The 18123-nt window shown below is 38.7% G+C and overlaps 2 protein-coding genes across 7 annotated transcripts; one reads left to right on the top strand and one right to left on the bottom strand.

Annotated features, from left to right (window-relative positions):
- Window positions 1-577: 577 nt before the first annotated feature.
- On the top strand, window positions 578-10309 carry FBXW2 (F-box and WD repeat domain containing 2). Of its 5 annotated transcripts, none has more exons than XM_038156468.1 (7): window positions 578-714; window positions 2198-2707; window positions 3947-4141; window positions 4906-5039; window positions 5649-5735; window positions 6381-6480; window positions 7656-10309. In XM_038156468.1, exons 2-7 carry the CDS (start codon window positions 2218-2220, stop codon window positions 7745-7747), a joined length of 1098 nt encoding a protein of 365 aa, XP_038012396.1. In that variant the 5' UTR covers window positions 578-714; window positions 2198-2217; the 3' UTR covers window positions 7748-10309. The 5 variants fall into 5 exon arrangements, with proteins under 5 accessions (XP_038012396.1, XP_038012393.1, XP_038012398.1 ...); XM_038156465.1 differs by having other exon boundaries at window positions 6381-6550; XM_038156470.1 differs by having other exon boundaries at window positions 583-714; window positions 2290-2707; window positions 6381-6550.
- A 449-nt stretch (window positions 10310-10758) lies between these two features.
- On the bottom strand, window positions 10759-18105 carry LOC119709114. Of its 2 annotated transcripts, XM_038156471.1 has the most exons (4): window positions 17923-18105; window positions 17364-17514; window positions 12546-12677; window positions 10759-12438 (listed from the first exon to the last, which is right to left on the bottom strand). In XM_038156471.1, the coding sequence occupies exon 4, from the start codon at window positions 12387-12389 to the stop codon at window positions 11073-11075; it is 1317 nt and encodes a 438-aa protein (XP_038012399.1). In that variant the 5' UTR covers window positions 12390-12438; window positions 12546-12677; window positions 17364-17514; window positions 17923-18105; the 3' UTR covers window positions 10759-11072. The 2 variants fall into 2 exon arrangements, with proteins under 2 accessions (XP_038012399.1, XP_038012400.1); XM_038156472.1 differs by lacking the exons at window positions 17364-17514; window positions 17923-18105 and adding an exon at window positions 16182-17343.
- Window positions 18106-18123: the final 18 nt, after the last annotated feature.

The following is an 18123-nucleotide window of genomic DNA, read 5'->3' as shown; positions in this document are numbered from 1 at the left end:
AGAGAATAAAGGCAAGTTAAGTAGGAAAGAGTAAATTATGTCCAAATTAATGTAAGGGCGATGCAGTTTTCACGTTAGATTTGTGCATGGTTCTACCACCACCCTACCTGTGCCAGGAGAGAGAATACGTGATTGATAAACACTAGTGCATTTTTCATCATAATAATTACAGGAATATTCTCAGCAAACAGAACTTGCCAAAACTTCGGGTACGAGTCGGAAGCGGCGGAACCCAGCAGGCAGCGAGATTCCTCAGCAGCTATGTGTCGCCTGTGGGGAAGCGGGGCCACGCCCGGCCTCGGCGGCCTCTCGCCGGGCCACCGCGCCGGGCGGCGGCAGCGGGGCGGGCGGAAGCGGCCGGGCGGGCGGCGGGGAGCGATGACGCTCGGCTGCGCCGGAAGCCGCCTGATCGCGAGAGCGACGGCTCGGGAGCGCCTTCTCTCCGGTGCCGGCGGTTCGCCCAGCGCGGGCTTGGCCCAGCCCTGCCCTCCCTTCAGCGCCGGGCGGTCGTGAGGCCTTGGTCTCGTCTTGAGGGTGACCCTTCTGTCGCGGGTGCCTGCAGATTGTGGCGCGAGCTGCGGAAGTGCTGAGAGCCGGTGCTGCCGTGGGAGCGATGGCCGCAGGGAAGCACCCGGCCGTGCTGGACTCCGGGAGTCCGCGCAAGCCGTGGCGACTGCCCGCCGACGGACACCCCGCACCGGGCTGCTACCTGAGGTGAGCGACGCGGAGCTGTCGGCAGCAGCGGCGCTGAGCCTGCAGTCCTCGCCGTGCTTTTAGCGTGTGGAGGTATATTGGGAACGGGCGGGGGGAGCGGATGGGGCTGGCTGCGTAACACCTGGAAAAGAGGCTCGAGCACCGGTTCCTGCGGCCTCAGAGCAGCCCTTATTTTCAGTAATAGCTTCACGTATTGAATACAACAAACCGCCTTGGGGCTCACGGAGTTTTTATTCGTAGCCGGCCTATTAGAATTTTTTACTTGGTTTAAAGAGAACACATGCCTGTTTCAACAGCAACTGTATTCACTGCCATATGTGCTGAGGAAAGCTGGTAAGTGCTGTCTGCAGTAAAAGTTACTGTAATGAACTTGTGATTTAATAGGAGCAGCTGCTTCTGTGCATTTGACATCCAGAACCTTCTTGTGTGTTTTGCCAACGATTGCATGCCATGTGCAACCTTTTATAGTGATGACTGTAATTTTCTGTACTTCTATGCCTTGTTAAGAGGTGTACTCTAAGATCTTATTCTGTGATGGTAAAATGTCTGTATAGAAATAAACATGCTGTTGAGTCCCACTCAGCTACCTCAGTTCTTTCAGTTTGGGAGTGCTGTCAAATTCAGACAGTTATCTAATGAATTAGACTTTCCAGAGAAAATAAATGTATGCTATTTTTTAACTGTTTACCTGATGTTTATCTTCTTAATCAATGGTCCCAGGTCACTAAAGGAACTTGAGATGTCACAGGATAGTATAAGTGCGTTCATGGGGTGGTATTCAATTTCACAGTTAAGTCTCAGTGGAAATAAACTGAGAAAATAGGAAAAAAATACAACAACAGGATTTTTTAAATGTTCTTAGGTCAAAGTGGTGCAGACATGTCATAACTGATGCTACACCAGCACAAGCTCAGGTCTTTACATGGGCCAAATAGAAAGATTAGAAAGACTAACTATCCTCCAACACAGTTTGTCTGACATCTCTGTATACTTTTTTAAAAACTAACTAGTTACCTGCTTTGTATTTGAAATAGTTCAGGAGAAAGGTATAAGTAAATTATGTTAGTAACTAGCTTATCACTCTCCTTATGTGTCCTGTTTTTTCCTTTTATCAGAATAATCCATGAGTAAACTCTAAGACTGTTTATTTGCTGTAATAGGTGTAAAACTTAAACTAACCCCTACCTTATTGGACTCAGAATTTGAAAGTATTAATCTAAAACAAGAAATATGTTAACATTCATAATGAATGCTAACATTCACTAGCTACATACAATTTACTTGTAAGTCTGCTGTGGGACAAATGATAGTTCAGGGTGCATGCAAATGCTTAGTCCTAACCTAAAGAATATTTTAAAATGCATTTGGTCTCTTCAGTCTGTGTGTTAACATGCCATTTGGAATACTTATGTACCAGTAATAAAGATGTGATTCATACCTTATTTTCTGAACGGAACTAATACAGTATTTTGATGTATCACAGGTAAATTTTTCCATAACCTTATGGAGAAAAAGGACTTTGAAGCATGGCTTGATAACATTTCTATTGCATTTCTTTCTCTGACGGACTTGCAGAAAAATGAAACTCTGGATCACCTGATTAGCTTGAGTGGAGCAGTCCAGCTCAGGCACCTCTCCAATAATCTAGAGATTCTACTCAAGAGGGACTTCCTCAAACTTCTTCCATTGGAACTTAGTTTTTATCTGTTAAAATGGCTTGATCCGCAGACCTTACTCACATGTTGCCTCGTCTCTAAGCAGTGGAACAAGGTTATAAGTGCCTGTACAGAGGTGTGGCAGACTGCGTGTAAGAATTTGGGTTGGCAGATAGATGACTCTGTTCAGGATCCTCTACATTGGAAGAAGGTTTACCTAAAAGCTATTTTAAGGATGAAGCAACTGAAGGACCACGAAGCCTTTGAGACATCCTCTTTAATTGGACACAGTGCCAGAGTATATGCACTTTACTATAAAGATGGACTTCTGTGTACAGGTAGGAAGGACAGACAACTTGGGAGTCTTAAAATTCTTTGTTTTCTCTTCCCCCTCATAAGATTAATGACAATTTGCTTTTCTTTTACCAGACAAATTATTTTCATAGTGTGAATACAGATGATGATTCAAAATTCCTTATTTTTTCAATTTTTGAAACACCGGTGTACTAATAAACTCATTAGTCACTTTACTAAGAACACAAGGAGACTGACGTTTTTGTTTGATAAAGAAATAGTAACAGTAGGCATCATTGTCCCTGCCAATGGCACGGTGGTTGGAACAAAATGATTTTTAAGGGTCCTTCCATTCCAGATTGCTCTATGATTTTGATCATGCTGTTACTATAAGTAAGCCCATTTGAGAAGTACAGATATATTAGCTATCCTGTTAGAGATAGCTTTCAATTAAAAGGACTTTGGGCTGTGAGAGAGCTTCAGTCTCCCAGAGCATGGAAGAAAAAGTCATATCTTCTTTGAAACAAGGCTGTAAGCACTTTTAGTTCCTAACATAAGTGCTTTATGAAGTGCTGTAAAACTAGATTTAACCTTGCTACTAGTCTTGCTACTAGTCTTGCACATATTTTCAGCTTCCTCTCTGAAGACTAGAGACTTCAATATTTCAGTTTGAATTTAAGCTACAGACAGAACATATATGAAGCCTTAGTATGAAAGAATAATAACAGAGTTGCAATGAATCGCTGTCAAAACATATTCCAAGGATTTTCTAATCATTTGGAATGACAGTGTTATACACTAAGTTGGGAATACTGGCTTCAGTCAGTCATTTGTTGGTACATTAGGATGCTTACTAGAAAGCCAACAATTAGATTCTAGCCTGTCTTTCACTTACCTACTCAGCAGTGAATGTTATACACAGAAAACAGCATTGTCAAAACTTTCTGACAACTTTTGTACCGAAACCCCCAGGAGAAGAAGCAGATGTAAGGAGTCCAGGGTTTTACTTTGCTCTCCAAAGGTAGCAGTTGAAAAAAGAGGAACTTCAGGTAGAGAAAAGAAAGTGGCAGAATATGAGGCCTTGTATTCATCTATATTTCAAAGTTTGCTGGAACCCTTTCCTTCCTGAAAGAAACTAAAGCTTGCAGTATAGTCAGTGGCTCTGCAAACCTGAGTGATGTGTCACGTGAAACTTCCATGCATCTGTTTCAGTAGACACTATCAGTCAGAGGTAGTGCCAGAATCTACCAATCTTACATTTATCCTGTTGTTTTATATTCTAGGATCAGATGACTTGTCTGCAAAACTGTGGGATGTAAGCACAGGTCAGTGCATATATGGTATCCAGACACACACTTGTGCTGCAGTGAAGTTTGATGAACAAAAGCTTGTAACAGGATCTTTTGATAACACAGTAGCCTGTTGGGAATGGAGCTCTGGGGCAAAGACACAGCATTTCAGAGGACATACTGGTGCAGGTACGTTGAAATTTTAAAATTGTAATTTCACCAGTGAAGTAACGTACATCATCATCAAAAAAATATAACTTAAGTTAGCTTTTGGCACACTAGCTTTTTCGGTTTGTTCAGCCTCTGTTCTCTGTCACCTGAGTCCCCTCAGTTCCTCTCGACAGGGAAAGTGACCAGAACAGATATACACTTGTCCTTGAATATGCCAAAGCTTAGCCATGCAGTGTTTTGCAATTGCATGGAAGTAACAATAAATGCCATGGTTATTCAGTAGCTTCAAGTCTCAAAGAGGTGCAAATCTTAGGTAGCAGGGCATACATGGCCATTGCCGTTTTTTTCTAAGAGCAAAATAGGACCTGGGAATACGTATTTGCATTGCCCTCAGGATTAAATTCTTTGTCGTGTACTTAGAAATACCCTCAGCTCAGCTGTAGGTTTTTTCCCTTGTATTTATAAAATATACTAATCCTGTGGAATTGTCTTACTAAAACTCTGGAAATAGGAACTAGCTTGAGTTACACTTTGCCACAATCCAGCCTTAAAGGAACCACTGATATACACGCTCTTAATTTGGGGAAACAACCCCAGTAATTGTGCAATGTAAGCATAGGCATCCAGAGCAACAATTCATTTATACAGTTCAAGAACAATTAGAGATATAGTAGCATATGAATTTAGAAGCTGCTAAATTCATATAGATGCTACTAGTGTCTCACAGAAAAATGCATGCATAGAGAGTGGTATTCCTTATTTAGTTCCCTCTTTGCTTGCAGTTTTTAGTGTGGATTACAATGATGAACTTGATATTCTGGTCAGTGGCTCTGCAGACTTCACTGTGAAAGTGTGGGCCTTATCAACAGGAACGTGCCTGAATACCCTTACTGGACACACAGAATGGGTCACTAAGGTGGGAATATTGATTTATAATTAATCTCACACACTTATTTTCACTAAATTTGTAACGTTTCCAAATTTTTATTTCCTAATCCTAATCCTGCAGGTAGGTTTAGAATCTGAAGAACATCTGGAAATACTACAAAATAAACATTTCAACAGAAAAAATATTTAAGCTGTAATTAAGCCTTTCAGACCATTGAAGATATTTCAATTCCAAAATAGCTGGGCTAATACTAGGAAACAGTGTTTTGATTCAAAGACTGAATAAAAACTGGTTCTGAAAGAAGACTGCTTTAAAAGTTATGTAAAAAATCTAATGATCTTGATAACAAAAATCTGATCGTGAAACAATATTTTTCCTCTGGTTATTTCAGAACTTGAAAGATGAGGGCTGTGACTGTACAGATGAAGTATGTATGTTTGCTTATTAGTACAGTAAATTGTCACTAGTAGGAAGAAAAGGAATGTAAACCTTAGTTTTCCTTCAGTTGCTAAAAAGTATTTGTACTGCCTTTATTCATGGGTACACTACGCAGGTGGTCAGTGAAATGAAAAATGCAAATGAAAATTTGTTTATTTAACAGCATCAACATAAATAATTTCCATCCTTCAATTACAGGTCGTTTTGCAGAAATGCAAAGTCAAATCTCTCATGCATAGTCCTGGGGATTATATTCTCCTAAGTGCAGATAAGTATGAAATTAAGGTATGTACCATATATCATTCATATATTATTTTAGTCCATTGGGAAACCAGAAGCTCGAGTTATTTGCTGAAGTTTACAAACAATAGAAGAATTTTGTTTTTCCCCGCATTTCCTGCTTTAGAGGCTGCATGCAGAACATGAAACTCTTTGGATGCTAATTTTTCAATGCTTGCCTTAGCATTTAGTTTTAAATGATAGCTCTACAACAATGGTAATGCAAAGAATCAGTGCTTCCAGGTCATGACAGTGAAGCAGGTAAATGCAAATACTGTTACTGTTAGGGACTTTGGGGTTGGAGAGTGCTGTAAGTTTGTGGCTATGGAAGAGCTTCATAACTGAAACACTTAATTTCTGTCCCAGTTGGATGGTTGATTTTTTTTCTTTTGGTTTTTTTTTTCCATTCTTTAAAGTACCCATTTTCACTGGGAATTTTTTAGGCTAGAAACATGTGCTGCACCAATACTGTAAGACAAGTCACTTGAAGAATTGATGTTCCTACATGAAAAAGATAAATATTTCTGAAAAAAACTCATACATTTACCTGATGCTTAAAAAGAGACTGTGAGGCTTGCTCCATTTATGTACCAGTTTACAATGCAATTTTTTTATGGGTTATAATATGAATTTTTTGTGTTCTAATTGTAGATTTGGCCTATTGGAAGGGAAATAAACTGCAAATGCTTAAGAACACTGTCTGTTTCTGAAGACCGCAGCATCTCCCTACAGCCCAGGCTGCATTTTGATGGTAAATACATAGTGTGCAGTTCAGCACTAGGATTATACCAGTGGGACTTTGCCAGCTATGATATTCTCAGGTAAACCATTCAGTTTAGGATTCAGTCTTCATTAAATAAATAAGAAGTAGTTTACCAGTTTTAATAACTTACCTTAAATGTGGACCAAAAGAATCTTGAATAAAATCCTGTAAACACCTTGCTTTACACATATTGAGCAGTGGGACGGAACATGATGGCATTCCATTTCCACATAAAGAATCAGGCTGCATGAGTTGGAAATGGTGGCATCAAAGATAGTAACTTACTAAAGAAAAAAATGCATTTTAGAACTGCTAGCAGACTCGTTAATTCAAATAGCCTGAATAATTGTGGATATTTGAAGTGCTTCTTATGAGTAAGAATAACTGAGTAATTTCACCTCTTAGTTTACCCTCCCATCTTTCAAAACACAAAGTTGGTCTCTTACAGCTGAGAGCACATTTTCATCCCCACTCATTTTTGTGCCTCAGTTCTTTGCTTTATGTAATGCCATGATCAAACATGCAGGCAGTTGTGGAAGACTCAACTCTTCAATTTCTGTTCCAAGTTTTATTTATTAAGGGAAGACATCATAAAGGTGTTGGGGAACTAAAAAATACTTTTATTTCTGCCCATGGTTAATTTAACATAAAACATCAGTAAAACAGCATTCTAAGGACCAGTCTTGAATGATTTATCTAACCTGCTTATCACAAGAAGGCATGTCTATGTTTTACTTCTGCCTTTTAGAGGGGTGATCAAAAGAATAATAACAGCTTTTACCTCTTAGTGTAAAGATACTGAGGCATGAAATCCGTATGGAAATTTACTGTAAAACACAAGCACATTTGCTCTTTCATTTGTATGTGGAAATGGCTCTTTTTTTTTCTTGTGCTCTGCAAAATAATCCCTTTCCAACTGTAGCCTTCACTTGTGTTCAGATGGGTCTGTCCTGAATGCATAAAGTCAGAAGTGAAAGCACAGGCCTGACTGTAGCTAAGTGTTCAGTTGCTTAATTTAACAGATTTGCATCCAGTTCTTTGTAAATTACTTCAGAATGATGAATTTAGACACATTTTTTGTAGACATACTGGATTTGCTTTAGTAATTCAAACTCATGACAACATTGTAAGGGAGATTTTAACACTATTTTCTTGTCTTCTAGGGTTATCAAACCTCCAGACTTCTCAAATGTGTCGCTGCTGGGCTTTGGAGAGATATTTGCTCTACTGTTTGACAACAGATATCTGTACATAATGGACTTGAGGACAGAAAAACTGATAAGCCGCTGGCCTTTACCAGAATATAGAAAGTCAAAGAGAGGTTCAAGCTTCTTGGCCGGTGAAATGTCTTGGTTAAATGGACTAAATGGCCAAAATGATACAGGCTTGGTTTTTGCCACCAGTATGCCAGACCATAGTATCCATCTGGTGTTATGGAAAGAACATGGCTGAAAAGCTCACAAATACAGAATCTTCAGGAACTTATGGCCTATCAGCAGTGTCCATAAAACGAGACTTTGCATGAACCAAAGTTGCACATCCAATGGTATCATCATGCAATGCACAATCAGTTACTTTATTTGGGCATTTGGGAATGGGTTGTTTTGGAAATAATGCAATGCAGCATGCTATCAGTATTCACCACAAATTTTTGTCTATATTCATGTTTAAATATACCTATTTGGGCTCTGAAGTATAGCTTGTAATGTTTAAACCATTCAAATCTGCTACCAAGTCTGAAATCAAGTTCTGCTTGACCTGACTTCTGACCTTTTATTTTTGTTGAAACAGAAAGTGAAGCTACTGTTTTAGAACCATAGGCTTTTGTACATCTAATAGCAAATACTGGTCGCAGTGCTTGGCTGCTTAACAAAAATGAGAAAACATCAAACCCTCTCTCTCTCCAGAATCTTTCTCTTCAAAATGTTTTTCCATATGATAGCTTTAAATACTTAGCCTTTGAAACAGAAGACTCAAAACGAGTCCTTTAGCATATATTTGTCCACATATTTTTATGCTATTTGACATGTACTTAAAAGCTGTATCTACATCACATGCTTTAGAAATGCTTTAGGTTGACCTACCTTCCTTTCTGCCTTCCTGCCTTCCCTCCCTCCCTCCCTCCCTCCCACCTTAATGTCATTTTTTTTTACACAACTTGAAAACGTGAGTTTTCATGAAAATTGGCTCAAGCCCTTGAAAAGACAAAACTGTCTAGCATTACTAGTGTGATTTTTTTCTTCCCACTATTCAAGGAGACCTGATTTCATACTTAATACTGAAGGAAGGCCACGATTCCCAAATGCGTGTGGTATGAATTACACCAGTGAAGGGGAGTTTTCATATGCAAGAATCGGTATTTGAGGATGCCACAGGAGTTGCTTAAAGTCACAGTGGAGTAGTCTCTTAAATACAAGGCCAGACTCTTAAGCACTCAGTTTTTCCGCCTTTACTCACGTCAATTTACTTTGAAAAATGTTGTCTGTACTCAAGGATTTTATCAATTGGAAGCCAAATTCACAATTCTCAATTCAAACTGCACTGTGTGGAGCATAAATGATGAGCTCAGAAAAGTGAGCTTTTGTTGTCTCACTCCTAAGTGAAGAAAGCTTCCGTGAAAAAGAATGTTTTCAATAACTGAACTTCAATAACTTGTCTTGAAACCCAGTTCTCATCATTCCTAATGTGGGAGTAACACAACAGTATCATTATGATGTGTGCTTCTGAAGGAACCACCTATACAGGACTGCATTAACTTTGAAAGATTAAACAGAGGAGTGGCAGAAATGTCCTTTTTTCCAAATCAGCAAATCAGGAAAACTTGGTTAACTACTTCTTTTAGTGACCTTGATTATACAGAGTCCACAGAGAGGTGGAGCGCAAGATGGCTGAGAAACTGACCCAGGCTGAGCCCTCCAGACGGGAAGGTGGTGGGCGTGGGATGGGGAGGCACTGCTACTGTCTCCAGCTAACTATTAAGCTATAAAGAAAACAGTGTCAGACTCATTTGGCATCTTGCAGCAAGACAATGGTCAATGGTTCTTGTGACAAGAGGAATTCTCCAGTGAGATTAGTTTAAGACTGAAACAGGTTGCCCAGCCTTCCTAGACAAAGCCCTAAGCACACCATGCTGTAAGGAGGGAATTGGGCTTTCTAAATGACAAGTCTGAAATTCTAAATGGACCTGTTGCCACACAAGACTGTATGACTGACAGCAGCAGGCATCTCAGATCCTAATACAGCTGACAGTTTGTGGATACAGACTGGGAGATGCTGGACTGTAAATCGAAGTAAAAGTTCCCATTGGACATTGCTAATGATACTGTCCCACTAATGACAGAGCTCTTTAAGGGCACAGGTATGTGCCACTACCAAGTAGATAAAGGAATGAAAGCATGACACTAATGTAGAAATTTTAAAAAGCATACTTGCTCTCACACACACTTCTCTCTGTCAGACACCAGTGTCAGGTTATCACTGCCTTCAGATGAGCCTTCAGTAGGAAGGTTCTAGTATATTGCAACAACATATGCAATGCAGAAGCTGAAACTGTGAAACTGAAACTGTGAAAGAGAAATGAGCAAATGGTTTTCCTGTTTGCTTTGGTTTCCATCTGGCCCTTCAGCAAAAGTCACTACTTAGCACTATTTCCAGATAGAGGTTGGAAAAAATGCGGCTTCTGTACCCTTACACCGACCAAGGAAGCAATATAATTCAACTTACCCATCACCCCATCACATTAAGGACTAAAATCCAACTTGTGTCTCAATTTCACAAAATATTTTCATACAAGGCTTCAAGGTGCCAGAAAAAAAAAAAAAAAACAAAAAACCCAAAATACTACATTTCATAAAAGTTGTTTGGCCATCTATTTTTTCCTACTTGAAATAGGTTCTTTTTGGTTCACCAAAGTATCTTTTTCATTAAGATGAATCTCTAACCCTTGCCTCTATTAAAGCTTTCCAACACAACTCAGCACTTACCACTTTAGTAATTAAGAACAGGTGCAATCACTCCTCTCAAACTTACTTACATGTCTCCAAAGCCCAGTTGAACAAGACATTTTTTATCAGCAAAACTTCGATGGCTGTGTTCAGTGTTACAATCCATCACATATTTAACATACCTTATTTCCAAGAATATAAGGGGTGATTTTTTTACAACTGAAAGGAAGATTGTACTCAATTACTTGTCTACCTTTTACTCAAATTGATGCATACAAATTTAGTACCCAGTGACATACAAACTGCAAGAATTAAGCAATGCTATCTTTAATACTGACTGTATTTGTACTTTTTGTACATAGGTTGAAAACTATTTTGCATTGTTTGAATCAGTTGACAAATACTGATTTTTATTATTAACTGAAAACAAATTGTACATTTCCCAGAAGAGATACTGCAATCTGCATTGACCCTTGGTATCATTGAATGATTCATGGCTTTGCTATATATTCCCTAAATAACTGCAGAAAAATGTAGACTCCATGTGGAAATCAATGTAATGTGATTTTTAAATTATATCCTCTATCTTCCCACAAAACAGGTAGCCCACCACTTTCACTCCTTATAACAGAGGTTTCAATTTTGATTTTGCAGCACGGTTTGAGATAGAACCTTGTTAACATTCATGATTAATGATGAGTTATATCTCCACAGTGTTGTATCCCTGATGAGAGATTCTCTGGGAAGGTTTCCTTGAAGGCCCTTCCGACAGTGATAAATGAGGGCAACATCCATGGGAATATACACACTCTTCCCATAAGCACGTAGGACAGAATGGACTGAAGTCTGAATCACCTTTCGTGGATCAACTATCATTTTCCTGGGATTGATTACATCTTTCCTGTCAGGCTCTCTGTATACATGCTGTAATATGTTAACACCTGGCACAGTATTCCAAGATGAAATGTTGAACATGGGAGAAGATACGGCTTCTGGGAAGATATGGTTCTCAAAGAGGAAAACACTAGTCCCTGGGTTTTGCTCCTGAAGACTGTTCATCATTGTTTTCCAGTCTGGGTGTTTAAGGGGAAGGATTATTTCATCAGCATCGTTAAGGACCACAAACTTGCTCCTTTCCATGTTACGGTATATACAGTCATTTAGAGCTGTGATTTGTCCATAGTAGCCAATCTGTGTCTCATCTTGCATGAAGCGCCATTCAGAAGAAACCCTGAGGTGTGAGTTTATTGGCCAGGGAATTACCTCAACAGTTCCTTCTTCTATATAAAACTTCAAGACTTTCTCCATCAGATGGCTGCAGTTGTTCTTATAGATCACCACTTTCTGTACTCCAAGAATCTTATACATTTCCATACTCTGTATAAACTGCAAGACATTGTTGTAGTTTCCAAACATGGCAGAAATGCACACAGTGAAGTCAACAGAAAAGGTCTCAGGCTTGCGATTTTTAATTTCAAACCTCGGCAGCTGGTCAATATTTCCATATGGAGACTCATGAATTGATACATGTGTTGGATCACAATTTTTAGGTTCCAAACAAACTATATCTGTTGCACCATAAGGGAATCCAAATCTATCTGAGTGAACATCAATTTCTGCTTTTGATACATATATCTTTCCATTGGCCTGACAGCAAAACCAGCAGTACAGTTGTTTTACATCTTCATGGTGAACAATCCCAATCAGACGAGTGACTTTGCTTTCTCTGTCATCAAAGTATGGGGATATAATAAAAGTTTTGTTACCTTCTAATGCTGTTATTGTGCTAGTGGCAATTTTCCCTCTACATCTTCTACCTTCTTGAACTACTTTTGGCTGATGAGGAAGCCTCTGTAACTTCAGATAAGAAACTGCAAGCATTGAAGTTACAGTCATAATGCACACAGCAGCAGCAAAGTAAGATTTTTTCCCAGAACACAACATTTTGAACATCTAAATGTCCATGCAAATTTCTTTGTCCTTGTACTTTATGTTGCTTTATCTGCAGAAAAGAAAAGGCAGTATGAGATAATACTGACCCACGATCATTGCTCAAGAATTTCACAAACAAGATGGGGGTAAGTCTCTATCATGGTGCACTGAACTTACTCAGAGAGCCAGCTACTGTGCTTTTATGAAAAACCAGTCACAGAACACGCATTTAATGATATGTATGATATGTGACACTCTGAATGCCTCTATTTGTCAGATGTGTGGAGCAGCTTCTCTACACGGAGGGTTCTGTAAAAGAATATAACAGAGGTCAATATACAGCAATACAAGAAGTATTTTTTTTCAAGAATCCAAATTTTAGGATATCCAATTTAATAACTAGGCAGTAATTCTTAAAGCAAACCAAAACTTTTCCTTTTTTTTCCACCTACACAGTGTTTATGTAAATTATGCTTAAAAAACCCAAACTCAACCAGACTTCTGACAGACAAGCTAGAGGCAGATAAATTAACTGTATACAGAATTAATCAAGTTCATAATAAATATGCTAATTGGGGATTACACATGATGGTCCAGATATAATCACTAATTTATGAATTCCCTAACTTGCAGATCACCACAGATGAGACCATACACACAGAGGAAAGTCAATTCATACAACCCAGCAAAGGCAGGTGAAATCAATGCAGGTATAGAACTCAGTTTGCCCTCTAACCCTGTGTGAGGCAGGAGCTGCAGGAAAGGTCATCTCATATTAATTCTTACTAGAGATCTGAGTCTCTTCACACTGGATCAATGCTGTCTCAGCTCCTGGCATGATTTGGGGGTTAGGGCTGAAAACTCTTGCTGCTGCAGGAACAGGTAGGCAGTCCTGAGTGACTGGATGACTGAAGTCTTCAGCAGCATTTGTGCTAGCAAGTGTTAATGCCTGAGTGGGAGTTTATGGCACTCTCAAGCACTAATTTCTGCAAGTGGAGTCTAGATAAAAGTTTTCTCTACAAATTCATCTTTAGGTATTCAGGTATGATCCATAAATAGAAAAGTGACAGCAAGTCTCCTCAAAGGCCTGCTTGTACTACAGAAACTCTTGGGAAAAAAAGTGTCCCAAATTAATTAAATTCATGTCAGATCAGAAAAATGCATTGGTAGATGCGAGTTTCCCCAACTGCCAGCAGGAAGTGTGGAGTAAAATGCCGGGATGGAATGAACTGAGGCTATTGCGTAAGATGACGAAAATGTTTCTAGCAGGCAAAAAATTGCCTGTGCCCTCAAAATAATAATTGCTATTTCATTAAAAAGTGAACTAGGGAGAACCACAGTCACAACACACCCCTGAAAATGTCCCACATGCCAAGGCTGATGTGATTTGCAGCAGCCTTTGCTAGCTACCAAGAAATTGCTCTTCAGAAGAGAATAGTCATAGGGCACCAAAAATCTCACTACATCACTAGGCACAAAGCAGAAAAGAAGCAGCAGAAAGCACTGACTCTTCTATCTCTGAAATGGAGAAACTATCCCCCCATAAGTTCTTAAAATTGAGAGCAGAACAGCAAATACATAGTAAGAATCTACTATTGCCATATGACTTCCAGCTGGAGATTTGTGACTGAAAACAACTCAAAATTTTTAAGTCTTTTTATGGTAAGTTCTAAAATACAGGTTTCCCCCAAGCATTCTTATTCCAAGAATGTTATATATTTTAGCATTCTTACAAAGAGAAGGTCACATTTAACATTCTTTCCCTTGGTTTTATCTATTTATGACTTAAAGTATTGATCTATCTTACAGAATAACTATTTTTTAAATTAAAGAAATATCAAAACACGTCAACAATAAATAACAAAACAAGTTTATTACCAGCTCTTTCTTCTGCTTTTTCTAGCAATAAATAACTAACAAGAAAAAAATGTATCTTTTTAATTGCATTTTGAACAGCAAACACTGGAAGGAAAAAGTACCTTTTAAAGCTGATAGCAGAGTGAGATTCTGTTCAGTCCTCCATTTTTTGCTAAGTTATTTTGCTAAAATAATCTACTAATTGTTTATTTTAAACAGATAAAAACTCAAATACTTTTAAGGTAAATTGCAATAATTGTTCAATACAGAGCAATACTGTGATGAGAAAAACTGGTGGAATACCTAAGATACTTCCTGGCACATTTTATTTCACATAGCTGTTGCTCTTTTAATGTCAGTAACAGCAGCCACACCTACCGGAAAAACAAGTTTTCCTTCTCTTGAGCAAAGTACACAGTTGTGTTGCAAGAACTTAATTTAAATTCAGACAGTATGGAGTTGCTGAAGAAAATCAAACATTTTTCATGGATTTTTTTAAGGCTAGTCAAGTTTTCTTCTGAAAATTAATCTTGCATGTTGATATAAACCCAGTTCACACACATACTTAAAAAGAACTAGAAAAAAACCCATATATATCTGCATTTCTTCGACAAACATTTTTTTATGACATGCTATAAAGCCTAGTTAAAACATATAGATACAAATTCTGATTAGGAACTGTGAGAGAGTGCTGAAACCACAGCGATTTCTAGAAGCTAAGAAAAAGAACAAAACCAAGAGCTCAAAGACACATCAAAACACTGAATCTTAAAGAAAAGAAATACGCTGTTATTTGATGAGTGAAATTCATGGTCTCCACAACACAACTCATTAATTTTGCTCTCCTGAAATAAACAGCACAAACATGTAGTCATAAAATACATCAAGTCAGTGTAATTAAGAACATTACATTTATAGTTCCTCATGATAGAAAGGGTAAAATGGCAAATTTTAACTTTAAAAGTATGCTTTCAGCATATTTAAATGTTCTTCTTTTATAGTAACAACTCACTTCGAATTTGCATTTTTTAATTCCAAATGATACACAAGTAAGCATGTCACAAATTATGCAGATTTGTTTTATACTAAATTTAGCTAATGGTATCAATGGCTACTTTGCAGTATTCCACTTAACTGTAAGCAGACTTTCTTCCTCCCCACCACCCTGACAGACTGCAGTAGTATCACCTCCTCATCTTCATGTTCACTACCTTTTCATTCAACAAAATAGTTGAATGAAAGGTAAAACCATGTCATAAGAAACAGTCTCCCTTCACCAATTGTTTCTCTGCAGTTGGTCCAGTTTCCATTACTCTCTAGTACAGGAGACTAGGAGTGTCCGTACCTTACCCATTTATATGTGGCAAGTTAACAAGCCCTCATCATTGTTGGAAATTTTCTTTTTTAATGTGTGCTAGGATTACATTTTTTGGAGATGCAACATATTGCACAGATACATCTGAGCTTGTCATCAGCCTACAATTGATATACCTGCCCAGTCAGCCAGGCAAGTGCAGTTACACCATATTTTCTTCTGCAGCAAGGTCATAATGAAGAGCTCTTGTCACGGTTAGAATAATGGAATGGCTTGGGTTGGACAGGACTTTAAAATATCTAGTCCAAATCCCCTTAATGTAGGTGAGACATCTTTCACTAGATTGAGCTGCTCAAATTAATCATGTTTCTCCTTATTTCGTTGGTCACAGTCCTGCTAAAATTTACTCTAAAACCTTGTATGGGATCAAGAATACACTCACAAACTTTCATATATTTAAATCATCTTTTTTTTCCCCATCCTAAACCAAGGAATCACTCATGCTTTAGCCACACTGTACCACTATGCTCACAAACACATTTATTAATCTCCCATTACAAGTTCTTCCAATAGCATGTCCTTTTAGAATTAAAAAATAATTTTTTTTTTTGTATCACCTTCAAATTGGATGTTGTTTTTACCTTTGCTGTCCAACTTCTATTTTCAGACCTTCTTTTCCAACATCTTTCTAAAACGCTCCACAACTAGCACCGTCCCTACTAAAAGCTGGTAGCAATTGCTAATTTAGTTAAAGAGTAATTCCTGAGTAATAATTAATCTCCCTCACATCCTCTATGCATTGCGGCCTTCCTTTGTAATTTGTTTTGTTTGCATGGGGACGGCTGACAATGATTTATGCTGCTTATTTCAGTATCTTGACAATGTCCACATTGTATTAAGTTTTTCATAACTCTCATCTTATTACTTCATCTCCCAATCTAGGGTAAGGATAGAGGGTAAGTGACAAGAGGTGACTGCAGAGTTTGAGTTGCTAATGTGAAGTATTAGCTTCATTATCTTCAGTATAAGAACAATAAACAGCCTAATCCTTGTTTATCCAGGATCTAACTAAAAACCCCCCACTAGAAAAACAGCCTTACAAAACTTATCATTTGTGAAAAAAGTTATTCTCTATCCTTTAGTTTATGATTTTTGTCAAAGGGAAAACCACCGATCACTGTTATTAACACAGTGTTAATATTAACAAATATGAACAATAATTTACCATCTTTATCTCAACTGCCTGTTGTTAATCTTTTGATAGCTTACTTTTTTCAGAAAGGTTCTTTGACACACCAGGTGTCCTTCCTCTTTTATAAGATCCAAAGTCCAAAGCATATTGTTTGAAGGATTAAACTGAAGGCAGTATTTTTCCACTAATAAAATACTACTCTAAAAAAAATTTAAAGTGTGTATTTCTATTCTAAATACAAAGACAGTAAGCCAGAACAATATACAGTGTTGTCATACAACTATCAGTACACAGCTGTTGTACTTATTTTGTGCCATTAGAACCGACAAACCCCCACTTCCGGTATACACTCAGAAACTTCTCCATTTTTATCTGCTGTACATCCGTAAGCCAATCTCCTCCTATTGTAAACATTTAAACTTTGTGTCCTTTGGAAGCCGAACAGATTGGGCAAAAAAAAAACTGCATGACATTTAAAAGACTGTTATTTCAATTTTTTTCTTTCACACTGTACTTTTTTAGCTGGGACCAAGTTAATTTTCTTCCTAATAGCTAGCAGGGTGCTGTGTTTTGTGACCAAAGCAAGTGCTTCAAACACACTGATGTTTAGCTATCACTGAACAGTACTTACACAGAGTCAAGGCCATCTCTGTTTCTCCTGTGGCTTCTGTCCCAGGAAGTAGATGGCATTAGAAATTTGCATGGAACACAGCTGGGACTTCTGAGCCAAACCAACCAAAGGCCTATTCCACACCATATGATGCCATGCTCCACCATCTAAGCTGGAGGAAGAAGGAGAAAGGGGGAAACACGCGACATGACAGCATTTGGCTTCCCAAGTCACTGCTTTCCTGGAAATGGCTAGATATGTGCCTGCTAAGGGGACATAATGGATAGAGTACACATTCTGTTTTGCATGCTGCTTTGCTTTACCTTTTAAACTGCCTTTATCTCAGGAAAAACCCAGAGGATTTCCCACGCTTGCCTTTCTGACTCTATACCCATCCCACTGCAACAGGAAGGGTGAGGCTTGAGCTGCTTGCCTGGATTAACTCATAACACACGCTGGAACTATGCTTTGGAGGAGTTTTGCATTCTTCAAATCTAAAGTTAACCTCCACCCTTAGTACGAATTCAGACAGAGACTGAGAAAACCTGGTTTGGACAATTAATAGGTACCTTTAACTTACCCTTAGGCGGTTAACCCCGCTAGTGAAAAATAATGCTCCAGCTGATCAGCATCCTCCTATTTCTTAAATGGAAATAAAATCCCGAATCTGCCGTGCCTCTCCCGCGAGCGCAGCCAGTCACAGGAACCCCGAGTAGGCGCCGCTGCCTGACCTCCGCCGCGGGGCCGGCAGGTTTACCGCGCTCCGCAGCCGGCAGCGCGC

This window comes from Motacilla alba, chromosome 17, assembly GCF_015832195.1.
Source record: "Motacilla alba alba isolate MOTALB_02 chromosome 17, Motacilla_alba_V1.0_pri, whole genome shotgun sequence".
NCBI classification, from domain to species: domain Eukaryota; kingdom Metazoa; phylum Chordata; class Aves; order Passeriformes; family Motacillidae; genus Motacilla; species Motacilla alba.
This window is presented reverse-complemented; position numbering and strand designations above follow the sequence as displayed.

Excerpts from the sequence above, each read along its gene's own strand:
- FBXW2 (XM_038156465.1), top strand. The coding sequence starts at position 2,218 with ATGGAGAAAAAGGACTTTGAAGCATGGCTTGATAACATTTCTATTGCA. Across the intron at positions 2,708-3,946 it reads AGATGGACTTCTGTGTACAG|GATCAGATGACTTGTCTGCA; the intron begins GTAGGAAGGACA and ends TTTATATTCTAG. Across the intron at positions 6,551-7,655 it reads GCCAGCTATGATATTCTCAG|GGTTATCAAACCTCCAGACT; the intron begins GTAAACCATTCA and ends CTTGTCTTCTAG.
- LOC119709114 (XM_038156471.1), bottom strand. The coding sequence starts at position 12,389 with ATGTTCAAAATGTTGTGTTCTGGGAAAAAATCTTACTTTGCTGCTGCT.